This window comes from Corvus kubaryi, unplaced genomic scaffold (assembly GCF_017639235.1).
Source record: "Corvus kubaryi isolate FWS band 111438036 unplaced genomic scaffold, C.kubaryi_AGA036_p1.0 37357, whole genome shotgun sequence".
Taxonomy (NCBI): Eukaryota; Metazoa; Chordata; class Aves; order Passeriformes; family Corvidae; genus Corvus; species Corvus kubaryi.
This window is the reverse complement of record NW_024581117.1, coordinates 9,353,945-9,369,562: the sequence shown is the minus strand read 5'-3', so window position 1 is coordinate 9,369,562 and position 15,618 is coordinate 9,353,945. Positions and strand designations below refer to the sequence as shown.

At 39.9% G+C, this 15,618-nt stretch overlaps 1 protein-coding gene across 1 annotated transcript in view; it reads left to right on the top strand.

The window, feature by feature from the left end:
* Nucleotides 1–5,521: 5,521 nt before the first annotated feature.
* LOC121667058 (rap1 GTPase-GDP dissociation stimulator 1-like) overlaps nt 5,522–15,618 on the top strand; it is a 31,638-nt gene continuing 21,541 nt past the window's right edge. The window contains exon 1 of the mRNA XM_042033182.1: nt 5,522–5,879. Within this exon, the coding sequence (XP_041889116.1) occupies nt 5,744–5,879 (136 nt within the window). The 5' untranslated portion in view covers nt 5,522–5,743. The remainder of the gene's footprint in view (nt 5,880–15,618) is intronic.

Below are 15,618 nucleotides of genomic sequence, written 5' to 3'. Positions count from 1 at the left end.
TTTTACTGAACCAGACTGGAAGAATGAAAAATCTATAGCTAATTTAAAATCTGCCTGCTACACACAATATCTAAAATATTTTCCAAATGCATAGTGGCAGAACAGTTCCCCTAAACAAGGGATTTGTTCAGTTGCCCTCCAGATCATTGATACTCCCTTAACTATTGCTTAGTTTCTAAAAAAGTTCATTAATTTTCCCTCAGAAAGTTTCTTACCAAGGTCCTGAGTTAAAAAAAAAAAAAAGGATTTGAAAGTAAGTTACATGAAAGGACATGACATCTCCGAGCCTCAAGAAAACTAGGGAACCCATAGAAAAGTTACTATCCCCTCTCTCTCTTTTTTTCTCCCCTTTCTTTTTTCACATGAATAAAGTCTTACTGTTAACCTCTGACAACTTAGGATTTCTGCTATGCTGTACATTGCAGCCAGAGAAACAAGGAATGGAAACCTGGCCTGTACTCATGATAATAAAGGATTCTTAGATAAAAGAGGATTGCAGTGGTTCATAGTTATACTGTCCTTTGGTCACATAGATCCCCAGCTCCTGCCCCATGGGGCAGAGCTCAGGAACATGTACTGAGGTTGCTTAGCCTTTACTGCCTTAATGCAATTCACAGATTTCTGATTCACTACAAGGACTCACTACCTAATTACTGAGGCCTCAGTACTCCAGGGAGAAAGGGAAATATTAACCCTGCTTTAACCCCTTTAACAAAAACCTGCAAAGAAATAAATCTGAGCACGCAGCAGTTCAGACACAGCTCCATCCGTGCAAGTCTGTGCCACGGCCTGAGGAGTTCCATGGGCAGCAGCATCTGCACAAACCCACCAGACATGAACACAACAGCAGCAGACTGCATCACAATAAAGGTCTGTGTTGGTCCACTAGGACTGAAGTGCAAGACTGACAAAGTAGAAGTGAAAGTCAAGAGTGTGAATGACCTGACTGAGCTCACAAATCATTTGTCCCAACAGCACTCCTTAAAATGTGTGAAGTGAAGGACAGTAAATCCAAGCCCACTGTGCACGGAACTCTCACTCCTCAGCATGAAGTGATTTGGTCATCATCCCGACACTACTGATGCTTATGCCTTGGAGCCAACCTGATTTCTTCTGTGACACTATTCCAGCACCAAACAAGACTAAGAATAGTGTTTTGAAAACTCTGAGAAACATTAGCATGCAGGATTCATAAAAGTGACTCACAAAAAGTAGAAACCAGAGCATTGCAGCATTACCAACAACTCGACTCTTCACATGCAAGCTTCCCAACTAAAGTCAAACTCTGCCAGGATCACGAACTATCATGTCTATTCCTGTTAGTCATTTCTTTGCTTTCCAGAAGCATCTCTTAGCAATGAGGACTGAAATGACTGGTATTTTTCACCTTCCCCTTTTCTTAAATAGGGTAGTTTCTTTCTGGTTCCTAAAATCACAGACTTCAATTCCATCAGGTCTCCGTGCATCACAGGAATCTCCAGATAAGCTTCTTTGAAATGGGAGTCAAGGGAAAGGCAGGATATGGTGGTGGTTTTTTCCTCGGTTGAAGACACTCAGGCTGACAGGCATCTGATGCTTTCCATTTGGTATTTTTGTTCTGTACTAAAAAGCATAAAAAAATCCGTGAGTGTATGTATATTTTTATTGCACCAGCACCACACAAAAGAGAAAGCCAGAAGTGGTGCATAAAAATTGCAGTAAGGGTGAACAAAGACAAAACTATTGAAAAATACATAGGTTTGAAGGAGCCAGATACTTCATGGAGGCATAGAAAAGGACACCTGAAGTACTACTGACTGTCATTACTATAAGTGTTTCTGCTTTTAATTAATTAGGAATACCAAGCTAAGCCAGTCTGAAAGTGAAATAAGTGACAGCAGCAATTCATACACTTATTGAACAAGTCTTTTTTCACCATCAGGAAATGTTCAATTTGAGAATATGACCATTAGGTATACCAAAAAAAAAAAAAAAAAAAACCAACCTGACCTAACTGCCAGAACTCCAAACATGGTCCCTGGATATGCATAAATTCTCTCTCTAGCGAATACATAGGGACCAGAGTGCCCCATGTACATAATGGCAATTTGTCCTGGATTTGGTGATACCTGTAGCCTACTCAAACCTGGAGTTACAAGAGAATTGCAAAACACCAAGAAATACAGGACAAACAGCATGCTCAGATCACATCCAACATGCACAAGAACATGCAGAGTAAATCTAGTGCACAATAGATTGTGCTTCTTTTCAGGAAATCTTGGACAGAACTCTGGTAGCTGTAATTATGTGTTTTTACCTATAAGAATATACCATGATTTTCATAATAAATCAGAAGTGTACCTCTAAACTCAATAATGGTATTTGCTAAGATGGATTCCCCATCAATGTACTTCAGAGTAATCTCAATTGCAGAGAGTAATAAATCTCTGATGTCCTCCACACAGCTGGAGCAGCACTGCAGCATGCCAGGAGGTGCAGCCACACCTCTCAGAGCACTGTGAGTTGTGCCCTGCTCCCTGTGTGGTGATGTGTCCCCATGAAAAGGATGGCACTTGCTGTGCATCTTAATGTGCTGCTGTAGATCAGCTTATTCCCAATTCTTTCCCCAAAGCAGTTTACTGAAGCATGACCACAGGCTCCAGCTTCTCCTCTCAGATATGCTCACCCTCCGCTCCAACTCCTCCATTCTCCCTTCTGTTCTGTTAGCTTTATTTTCACCACAGTTACAAAAGTTTCACACTGAGCAAGTAAAATGATAGCTCCTTTTCTAAAAATCTTCTGATGTTTCCCAAAATAACTGTATCTACTAGACCTGTGAATCAGACCAAAATACCCTTTCACTAGTATTCAAAGGCAAAGATAAACAGTACTATATATGAAATCAGCGCATGTTCCCCAGGGCAGAAAGTCCTTTCCAAAAAACCTTTTTCTGGTATTTTACTGCTCAGAGCAGTGCAGGTACACACTGTCCACCTTTTTTTTTTCTCCTAGAAAAAGGACAGTTTACTTGAAGCCACAATCAAATGAATCCCATTTCCACCTTGTAAAAAATTAAAGCATCAAATTAACCCTCAGATGAGATACATCACACTGCAGAATTATTAGATTAACTTAACTTAAAGCAATCCATCAACTAAGAAAGGAAGGAAGACTCATCCATTTATTCTAGATAATTTCTTTTGCTGAAAGGAAGCTTTTTCATTGGTATCTGCAGAGAAAATATTTTCTCCCTGTCTATCAGTCCTGGGATGTGTCTAGAAGAGGAGGCATAAATACAGCTCAGGTCCCCCAGGTGGAGGCCCAGCTTTACCTCAGAAGCTGTAAAAGCACAGGGTCTGCCTGAGACTGGAGCACATTGTCCCTCTCAGCAGTACTGACCAGTTAATGCTTCACCAGTGCTGAGGTTGTTCCTCACCTGAGGAGCAGGAACACTGCTGGCTCCTCTCACTGCCTCTGCCACTGACCCTGTGCCAGGTTACTGATGAGGCATCTTTTGATTTTTCAGTTTGGCTGTAAACTTTTCCAGTGCAAAAATTGCTCCCTGTGCATTTGTACAGCACCCACCATAATCAGCACCTGATACTGGTAAGAACCTCATGCAGTGTCTCTTACAACAGATTTGCAGGATTATGTGCAAACAGAAAGAGCATTTTAGCTTGACAGTGCAGTTCTATAAATTTGGATTCTCATATTTTGTCATAATCTTTGAAACTGATTAGTTTCCATATAAAATCACAGTTCATTTGGCACAGGATTTCCATACCTGGCTGCTTGTCAGTGCTTTGTGCAGTGTTATGAACCTCTCTTTCCCCATTAGTATTCATTGCAGCAAGATGATGAATGACACTGAAGATGTGTTTATCTGATGTGATTTCTTACTTGTCTTCACCCATTTACTAGATACCTCGTTTTGTTTCCCTTGTGGTCTTCAATCTTCTACCAAGGAAAGATGTTAATTTTTTTTCATTATTACCATTTTCTACATATCTATGAGCCTGATCCAGGTTCTTTGAAAAAATTCCTATTGACTTCAAAACACACTGGAACTGGCTCCTACGGAGGATGAATGTGTCTGGTATGTCTAATGCTGCAGTACCGCCTCCTACTCATCCCCCTTTGGTTCTTGTCCCTTTTGGGGCTTCACACTTTACCAGCTCTGCCAATAAAATGCTCTTGCTTGCATTTCAGAGATATCCCAACCTCTGGCCATGCTGACAGCATGTGGCAATCCCGCCTAAGCCTCAGTCTGCACTCTGACCTCAATAAACAGTGGTACCTTTGATACCCCAAAGCCAACAAGAACCAGCTCATCTTGTCAATCTCTGAACCAGCAAGGTGGTCTCATCATTTTGTGACATGAAGCTTAATCCATGACTGATCCTTGGTCGCTTTTAAGCAGTCAAGCATACATGCTCTATTTCTCCAGCATCTGCAAAAAGCATTTTTTTCTGGATGTGACAATGCAAACACAGTGCAATACACACAAGAATTTTCCCCATTACAGGATGTAAGGTAGCAATCTTTACCTTAGGACTATTACCTTCACCTTTTGTTTTCCAAATCATATGCAACTTCGGAAGACATGTCATTTCAAATGGAAAAAAAAAAAAGTCAGAAAGAATTCAGCTCATCCTCCCTCTCCATAAGCCCAGTCAAAGGGAGCAGCTTCTTAATTATTGAGCAAGAGAGTCAGTAAAACATCTCCACCTCCTTTACAGGATCCTCAGGCTCCAAACTCATTATCAGATTGCTTTTTAAGAGTCAGCAAATTAAACTCCCTCCAGCGTTATAATCACCACAGTGATTATAATTCCATGGTGCAGTGAAGTTTTAGGATGCTACAGACTTGCAGCCACTGTTACAGCCACAGACACTGCAATACACAGCCCCCACCAAGCAGCACCACACTGGGAAGCTCAATCTGCTTACTGGAACAATCTTTAAATAGTATTAACTGGCAGACAGCATTTCCTCTAACTCAGGCTGCAGCAGGGGTTGTAATGCATCCTGAATAGAACACAGCACATGCTTCTTAAGTTGTCCTATAACTGGCTCTTATTTATTACAGGTTCGACTTTCCCATAAAATGGGCTTAGGCAACAGAAAAAAAAAAACAAACCCCGTACATTTTTTTCAAACTATTGCTCCCAAAACAGCATTGCTTTTTTGAGAACCATTACAAAATAATAATTGAGAATATTTCAGAAAACATTCTACTTGATCAAAAACAGTAAGCCAGAAATAGCACCTTCAGGCTCTAAAGTTTCCGTTAGAGAAAAAAAAAAAAAAAAAAAAAAATCCTCTTTTATATTTTAGCCATAAACTTGAAAGGTGAGTATGAAGAATAAGAAGGGCTTGGACCATGCTTTCTCAAGGGCTTAGCACCTGCCAGGTGGGGTCCAGGTATGGATGAAATTTGGCTACACTTTAGAGTCAGCTTCTAGGAGCACTCTTAAATCTGGCTGTAAGTAGATGCCAATCAATCTAGTCTGTCTTGGAACTCTGCCCCTTATTAGATTCAATAATCACTCTTCTGAATGACAGCAGAGGGAAATACAGTATAAACTGTTTTGAAGATCTGAAAGGTTCTCTCCCAGAGTGATAATTACTATGTTTCCATTTCTGTTAATGACATCTAAGAACTGGAAACAAAAGCCGTGGTGAAGGATTAAGTAATTATGGAGTATTAGATGCATTTGAAGAGCAGGGTCACAGAAAAAGGCAGGAGGAGGAAAGAGTGAGCATGCTGTGGGCTGCTCATCAGCTTGAAAGCTATAAAATATTCTCCCTTATTCACAGCTTGGGCACTGCAGAGGACACAGACTCACAGATCAGCTATTCTTTATTGTCCCCATTCTGGAGAGCTACAGCTTTTATGGGTAAGTAAAGTTCTTGTTAACTATAGATAGATACAATCTCTACTATGTGATTCATTTTCTCTCATCTAGAAATTGCAGATGTGTGTGACAGAAATAGAAAACTAATTTAGGATCATTTAAATATACAAGCGTAGGTCTATGTTAAATGCAGTAATATAGGAGACCTAAAATTCTTGTGTCTTCTAATTCAAACAATACTTAACACTTATAGTCACATGAAAATACAGGCTGGTTTAAAGAACACTAGCAAATTATGAGAATGGCAATGAAAAGGGAACTTAAAGCACTGGAAAATGATGAGTTCTCATGAAATTTAACTATTTGAAAGAGAACTAAAATTCATTCTTCTCTATTGACAGTACAACATCCATCAAAGCAAATATGCTCACATGTGCCTCTGCATACATACTGCACTTTGCCAAGTGCTGCTGGAAGGACTGGAGCTGCATTTAAGTGGTCCAGCCTTTGAATATGCTTCCTTATGACTCAGCCCTCAGGACAGGCAAAGCTGGAGAACAAGCCCTTGGCTATGATCTTTCCATGTGAAAGGAATGCCTTTCATACTGCATTTAAAATACACCTTTGAGACTTTAATTTCCATTAGTCTCCAGATCATTCCAAGGTATTGGTTAACTGGATCAAAGGGTTCAGTCTTCCACCTTCATTCACATGATGGCAACTCACGTCACAATTGGACCTTGTGACATCAGCAGAACTAATCTTAGTAATACTCAGTATGTTTAAGGGCAAAATAATCTGTCTTTAAGAGCAGTATGACAACTGAGCAGCCATTTAGAGTAATTATCTTCCTAGTCAATTAAATAATTATTCAAGCAAAGTTAAACATCTCAGTAGTTGTGGGACACTGATAAAAAAACAGGTCAAAATATAACTTAAAAGGACCTTAAACAGTCAGAGAGATGGGAACAAAATATAAGTGGACTAAACCAGTATTAGACAGGCAGTGCTTCTGGCTAAACTACCTCTATTTGTACAGGGTCATTTCTGCAGGACTGACTTTCTATTGCAATTCAGGTGGAGATAGCTGAACTTGGTGGATTGTTTCTTCAACTCCTACATCATTTATGTGTACCTGTCCCACTTTCTGAATGTTCTGCTCAGAAGGCTTATCCTTTTGATATATTTGCTGGTCGTGGCTCAAAGTTTTTATTCCCACTTTTGTTCCTACTCTTTACAGCCTGCTTTTGCTCACACAGCACTGTTTGTGCTGCCCAAGTACGAAACTTTGGGCAGCATAATAATAAACAACAAACAGAAACCCATACACTTCTAAGTTCAGGTTTGTCAAACTTACCTTTTCTAAAGAAACATTTATTCATGTAAAACCATGTAAGAATTCAGGCAATTTTTAGATGTAAGCTGTATTACCTTCCTTACAACTAATACTACTAAAGCCAGCCTGGACAATATTACAAATTCCTTGTGTGTGCAGTTTTCAGCATTTCCCAGCACCTTGCCATTTGCTTCAACAGCATTATAAATCCATAATATATCAATACCATAGGGAAATCCCACAGCTGCTGCTTTTAATTCAAGTTGTTTGGGTTTTTTTTCCTTCCACGTTTTAAATCATTGTGTCAGATGCACTTAAATTAGAGTCAACAAAGCTTGTTGCTAGAACCTAATGAAAATTCAGCCCCTCTTACTCTGTAGAACTAGAAATATTCTGCGCCAGAGTCAATAAAGCCATCCTGACCCGTACAGGCTGCAGGAGGGCAGACAGAGTCCCAGAAGCAGTTTTGAACTAACTTCTCAAAGGCTCTCAGCCTCATTTCTGAGGTGCTTTGTGAAACAAAGCTCTTACACTTGAGGAAGGATGAGATTGTGTCTGAAGGCCCATAACCTGTATGTGTTTCCATCTTGTCTGTTTCTAAGGACTTGTTTGCATCACAGGGTCACCAACAATCCAAAAAAAAAAAAAAAACAAACCAAACCACACCACCCCTCTTCTTGCTCTGTTGCAATCCAAGTAACTTTTAATATCCATTCAGCTAAAACTATCACTCTTGTGCTTTGGGATCCTCTCCACACGCATTAAAAACCCTAAATTAAATAAATAAAATACGGTGCTACTTGGAAAGAGCTAAATTATCTTTTCACTATTCTAATATCAAAATCCAGTTTTCAGGGGGAGCTGTTTTGTAATGGAGATATAATTTAAATTAAAATCTATACAGAAAAAGTACTTCATCCAGGACCCAGTCCAGGAAAAGACAGTGCAGTATATTGTTATTTATAAACTGGAATGGGGACTTTGCTATGGTGCTTGGTAGTCAAGAGTGCAAAACTATGTCCTGATCAGTCTAGAAACATTTGGGAATAAAAGCAGCTCAGCTTTACTGAAAGACCTGTAGAAACTCCTTCAAAAACATCAATTCCAGAAAGGAAAAACAAATACCCATTTGAAAGAAATTAGCCCATGTTATAAATTAGAGAATATTTTAAGGCTATAAGAAATATCAGAAGTTTTTGGAATCAGCGCTGTTCAATGCAGATGTTGAAATATTTAGCATCCCAAAACTATTTTATCCAAATAATTTTATCATTCTTTAACTTCCTTGTGCAAAAAAAAGTAGAACAATAGGAAGAAATCTAGTCAGAAAGTAATTCAGCTAAGATGCACAAGCTCAGCACAGCAAAAGAATCTTATGACATGTTCAGAGACAGTCCCTCCCTCCCTATATTAAACATTTCTTTTTCCTTTTCTCCAAAGCCCCTCCCATACACTTCGATAATTTTGATATTATTAAAATTATTTAGATAATTTCTAATGATTGCAAGCATTTCTTCCAGACAAATAAAAGTGAGAGAAACCTGCCAAGATTTTGGAACCTGATAGTGCTAGGTACTCTCAAAAAAGCTTACACAGCATTATGTAAACATATACTTGTCCAGGAAAACCTTACTGCGACCTTCAGTGCCCAGGTAACACCAACCCACTCACACAGCAGAGCTCAAACCTACTCACACAGCACAGGTAACCAGGTCAACATGATTAAGTTAAACCAAACAAAAAATTACCCAGCAAAAAAATACCAGATTTTCAAAATTGTTAAGACACCTGTGTCCATCTACATACATTTAAAATCTGATCCTTCTTGCTCTGCTGGGAACAACCATAAAAGTAACACTTTATAGATATTGATAAAGTGATGCACCAGTAAGCAGATTCTGCTGAGCAACTCAGGTTTGGAGCAGAGCTCTGAATTATAAGTCATATCTTACAGCAACATGTTACTTGCATTAAGCACCAACAGAGCTTATAAGGCCATAACTTTTCAAACGTGTGTCAGACTTGAGAATGGTCTTTTTTTTACAGTACAAAGTCTCTTATACTGCACAAAAATAGCCAAACACACACACACCCCCATTAAGCAAGAAAAAAACATTCCTGGCACATCCACTATGCAACCAACTTTAATACTGTGTTCCAAGGATCTTCACATCTCTCTCAAGTTATAAAATGGGTCAAACACACGTCAGGATCAACATTATAATACTCAGCACTACAAAATTGCAGACAGCATCACAAAAAAATTTACATTTAACAGAATTTAGGCAAATTCCCACTGCTGTCCACTTTATTCTGGAGACCTCTGAAATTAAAAAGACACGTCACTCCACAGGTCATACAATACCCTTATCTTCAACAGTGCAGGAACAAAATCCTCCTCTCTCAGTGTCTTTTTCCAGATCTTGAGTGGAGTCATACAAGCAATCAGCAAGAACAAGACAGGTGCAGGTGGCAGACAAGCTGCAGACAAAATATACTCTTTTTTTGGTGTTGTACCAGAGAAGCAAAGAGAAATGAATGCCTTTCAAGGCCAACAATATATCTTTGTACTACAGCCTCTTCAAACAACATTTGTCACACACAAGCAGAACAGACAAATGCTCAGGCCTATGAGTTTACTTGCATAGAAGCAATCATTAATTAAACCCTAGAAGTTCAGGAATTTTAATCTGGACAGTGGGACCTTTGTGCTGTGCCTGTTTAGGTGGAGCCCAGGCACAAAAGGCCAATAATTGCATTTGCTTTGTTATTTGTCATCACTCCATACAGCTCTCCTGCCACTGGGCTCCCTGTCAGGGCCTCCTTGCTCTGCCAGCCGTGCCCATGGCTGGGTTTGCAGCCCTGTTTCCTGCACCCTGCCTGGTGATGCACTACACACACGTTCTGGCTTCTGCTGTGCATCAGCGTGCTCCAGTAACACCCACACACCAACCAAAACACCTGCAGCCAAGCAGGGCTTTGCAACAAGTCCCTGTTCTGGTTCACACACACTGCCATGGCCAGGGATGAATGACCCTGCTTCACTGCAGAGGCAGCAGACACTGGGGACAGGGATGGAACATCTTCCCAGCTCTCCAGCCCACCATCCTGTGCCCAACACCCACTGATGTCTTTCCTTGTGACAACACATGCTGGGCCTGGACACTGCAGCTTTCTTGTCACTGTCCACAGTCTCCAACATCCACCTACGCTCCCAAGAGACTGCTTAGCAGGGAGAGATGAGGGCTGGGCTGATGCTTTCATACCAGCAAAAAGGCTTATTTTTTCACAGCTGTTTTTTGCTTGGCTAAAAAACCCCTTGTAGGATTTGTCAGCCAAAGGAAATTAGTGTTTTCTCTGCCATGGAGCCTAATTGGTTTTGCCTCCACTGACAGCTCTTCAAGCTAAATTTAGGGAGCCAGGAAAATGAGGCTGAATGCTCTTTGGCTGAGACTATGGCATACTTCCCATACAGACACGATAACCATAGGGAAGGGTTCCTTTAAATCACTTTATGCTGCAAAACTGAAGATGTATATTAACTGTGTGATCAAAGGTATCTTTAGAGACCAACATCATTCAGCAAATGCAGAAAATTAGATCTCCAGTGAGCAAGACACAGACTTCATTTGTTTCCGTAAATTAAGCCAATTTATCCCTAGCGGTCACAATTTGTCTGATTGCTTACCTGCTCACACGTAGCTTTGCTGTACTGACAATTTACTCCTCTTTCATAATACATGATAAAATCAACACCTCCTGGAACCAAACAACTGTGAAAGAAGTTGAACTTTGATTTAAACCATCAAGTTTTCTGACCTCTTGTTTATTAAAAAAAAAAAAAAACTACCTGAAAATATTACCCAAACACAGATTGTGCTGATGGTGCTTTACTTCTTGCTTTTGAGCACAGCACATTTGTGGCTATTCCTGCTAGCATAACTTCCAGCCTTTGGATCTAGAATTTCCTTACCTTGCATAATGAATTGGAGCATCTGAGAGCTCAGGCTCAGCATTAGCCTGTGAAGTTGGTCTATATCAAACAGACCTAGTCCCTAAGCACTAAGTCACAGTTAAATCATCAGGCATGAAAAAGGCACATCCTGGTACACAAGTTTACAACATTTTGATACCCTTACACTGAAGTGAATTTTATCCCTATTCTCCACCCCTCAAAAAAACGAGTAAGTTTAACAGAATACAATTAAGCAGCTTTTCATGCTATAGGTCATCTCTTTGGCACATATGTTCTCCCTGACTGCACTTGGCTGGCTTTCTTTTGACTTATCTCACTGACCTGCTTTAGGTTATCATATTTTTCCTCTTATCTGTTTTCAGTCAGGGTTCTGCAGCCATTTTTCTCATTGACTCCACAGGGCATTACATCAGCCACAAGTCAACAGGATCTGCTTTCTACCCACAGCTTTCCTCATACACATTCTTTCCTGTAGTCCCTCCTTGGTGGGAATTCAATTATCTGAGAATAAAGCCAAAAATTATAAAAATATAGAGTTGCTTTCCCCCTCCCAAACAATCTTCATTTCACAATCAATCACCATTTTTTCTCACCATAATAGTATATCAGTATGGGTTACCACAAGACTAGCAGTATCTCCTTTTACTAGGGCCTCTTCGGAGCCTGCATTTCTCTACTAGTTTTCTGAAAATTTCTTCAGGCCATCTCAGTTTCTCACTGTTAAGGAAGAAAAAAGCCTTTGTTTATGCACTTAGAGCTTCATACTCCAGTCATGCACCATGAAACTCTAAGCTTCAACAGTACAATTCCCAACCAAATGATGCAACATTTGTCCATCTCCTTTCACTGCTTCCATTTCCAACTTCTCCATTCACTCAGTTTTGCTCAAGTTAGAAATATGCACAGGTTCTCAAAGGGTGTTATCAATTGGAACCCCTTCCTGCATCAGCACACTCTTCTTTTGAAATCTCTCTTTTAAGTTTTTTCTGCTCACCACCCCTTTGCAGCACCCTTTGTCTAGCAGTTGATGTTCAGGCATTGAAAATCCAACACTCTGTATCGAGCCATGGAAACCAGATGATGACCCACTTATGTTCCGTGCCTCTTTTCTTCTTCTACTTTACTGCTAGGTGATTTCTTTATCTCATTTTCAAAAAAAAAAAAAAAAAAAAATAATGCCATGCATGACACCACATCAAAGAGAGCATTTGTGGCTCTCCGATCTGATTTGCGACAATTAAGAGAATTTTAGACATGGATTATAGAAAGTTTTTGTAAATCCCTGTGATTAATAGAGAACATTAACGTAAGTACTAGCCAGCCAGGCTTAAATTCCTGTCTTCATCATCCTTTCAACCTGTGGCTCACGCTAAACACTAAAATCTCCTTTGAAACCTGCTGCTTTCTCATATTCTTTGAATAGTAAAATGTTCAAAGGTCCATCCCACAGGATCACAGGCATTGAACAATACTTTAAGGAGTTCAGGATGGGCCAGTGCAGTCCAGAAAGGCTGCAAAAGCAAGGGGCAAAGGCTAGATTTTGGGGACAACACAGTGGGCTTTCCTCTATTTTCCAGTTCTTGGCAAGAGGTATTTTTAAAGCATGCTCGGAAACTGTTATGTGTTTGGCCATTAACATTGAGAATAATTACCAACAGTCTAGACCAGGAGAAAAGAATATTGGGGAAAATATGGCCCCTCTCAGATTCTGAAAGTGGGTGAAAGGAGATATTTCAATTCCCAGATAATGACAGGGTTCCAGCCTTCAAGGAAAAACTATACTCATACATTCCCACTCCTTTCCTCCTTGAAGAGAGTTGCTGAAGAATACAGAGGAACAAGAGTTAAAAACCAGCCAGGTCAGGAGTTGTTCATAATTATATCCCTTTCATCCTCAGGATACTAGTTTTAAATTCTCTCCCCAGGTCCTTTTAAATCTTGTGATTTTTCTCCTACATCTCATCATCCTCGAGTGCAGTGACAAAGACACAAAATGTATCTTTTAACATGGCCGTAAGTGGCTTTTCATGGAGACACAGATAATAGCTTATCTGATTTATAGAACAATTTTCTTGCCATGGGTTTGAAAGCCTGAAGAGATGGAGGATCTGTTCCTCCAATACTTTACTTCATGCACCCAGATAAGATAGTTCTATTGGAAAGAATGTAAGTCAGCCCAGTCCCAAAACAGTTGCATAACTTTCTGGAGATGAAATACAATAATTCAACACTGGAGAAATTAAAAAAAAAATCTTTCCTTGAATTGAATGGCACCTTTCTTCTCCCTTCCCTGATAACAAAATCAAAAGCAGCAACTTTTGCTACCGTTGGTTTACAGCAAAATGCTATAATCATGTAGCTGCACCACTCACAGCCAGCAGGAATATATGTGACCTTACAGGCTTTATTTGCTCTTAACACACACACACACACACTTACCAGCTCTCCTGGACTTCTCCATCTCTAATTTACTCCTTCATGTCTCATATGAAATAAATTTAATATCACATTCCCAGACAAGACCTAGAGCTTTATTTCGACTACTGTGCAATAATACTTCTACTCAGCATACAGGTACATTTATCACCATAGGTTTATATAGGTCATGCCACAAACCAGGAATTCTTTTTTTTTATTTTAGGGAAGAGCATTAAAAAAATACTGTGAGAAAATGGAGACTTACAGCTGCATGATTTTGCAGGCTGCCACACTAACATGAATGCAGGTCAACTTTGCTTTTTGCTTTGCTTTTAATTACATTGCTAGATACACCCAGCAGCTATTTTGCAGTACTGAGTTGAGCTTTTAGTTTCTTCAGGCCACATCTTATGCCTTTCAGCTACTCTTGACTTGCAGAACTCTAGCAGTTTCTCAGCCCTAACCCTCCTCCCTCAGCCGTTACACAGGATATGTCAAAATAGAGACTTGTGTGTCCTGCCCTGGTGTTGCAATACATTTAGAGAAAACTACAGTCAAGAGAGGGCCAGACGACAATTTCAACATGAAAAAACAAGAATGAGTTATTTTCTCTCTCAATCCATAGTTACTTTGTGGCACTTATCTCTAGTCCATGTTCTGCAAGCTAAATTTCAAACAAATTTAACATAAATACTTTAATGAATTTAAGTGCAACCGAGCAAGATTAAACTTCTGGCAAAGAAAATCCCTATGGAGTTGATTACTAGAAGTTAAGAAAGCATACCTGGGAAAGGATATATAGTGTCTTCTTTTACTGTTCTTTAGCCATCTATTACAAGAGACATTAGACAGAGCTAAATAGACCTCTGTTGTGAATAACTACCACATCTTTATACTCTGGAAAAACACATTACCTTGTTTCCCTGCCTTGAATAATAATGATGATAATAATCATCCATGGAAAACCCTTCTAAAGTATACTAAAGGTAAGTGACAGAAGAATAAGCTTAGTATGGGAAATTACCAAAGGAAGAAGCAGCAAAACACAAGGTATTTGACTGGATTAAGTTGTTCCAAGCCCTCCAACAAATTGGCTCATACAGACCTCACACTGCTCAGGACCCAAACAATAATAAGTAACACCAAGAGTACCATTTGTATTGAAGGATAGAGTCTATACTTCCTCCAGAAAAAAAGAGAAAATAATTTCTACACATGTGAAGTGCTATGAAAATGAAAAAATCAGAAGCCATTGCTGTTTTAGAGGGGGCAAAATCAGTTGCTGAGAGAGATGCGTGGGATTCTTCTTCCTCACTCCGTGAGGACTTTATAGGTCAAAACACAGCAATGGGTCAAGGGATTCAAAGAGCTCACCCCTCATAGCTCTTTCCCCACTGCAGAAGCCAGATGAAATTCCTGTGCTACAGCACATTTTCTGCACTATTGTCTCTGCTCTCATTAGGACAATCAAAAACCAACTCCCACAGCAAAAATCTGTTACTATGCCTCTCACTCAGTATCTTATGTACAGATTTATATATGAATTAATAATCTATGCCTTCAGCTCAGGAAAAAAGCCTTTTGTACCTCAGTCTCAAGAGATTTCTAAACTCAGGCCCTGCAGGCAATGAGTGACCATTTCCCCCACTTCTACGGTGAATTACTAAAGCTGATGAGCAATATTCTGGCAAAAATGCTGATTCAAGAAAACGAACAGTATTCCTTCAGAACATGTTTATTCTGCTAAAACCCTCCTCAGAGGCCAGGCGGGCAGGCACTCCCTGCTGTCTGACCAGCTGGCTGGCACCATTCCAGCCTGGCTCCCCACCGGCCGGGCAGTGCGCCAGGCAGCCCTGGCTGGCAAAGAACCACTTCTGCAAAAAAACTACAACAAATTGTTCTGGTTTGCCTCTAGTTCCACCATTTCAACAATCTATTCCAGCATGGGATGAAACAAAATGTCAACACCCCAGAATTTTCCACAAAAGAGAAATAAATATCCTTTTCTGGTCAGTTTTAGTCACAATCTGTAGGTGTTCTACTGCCTTTTC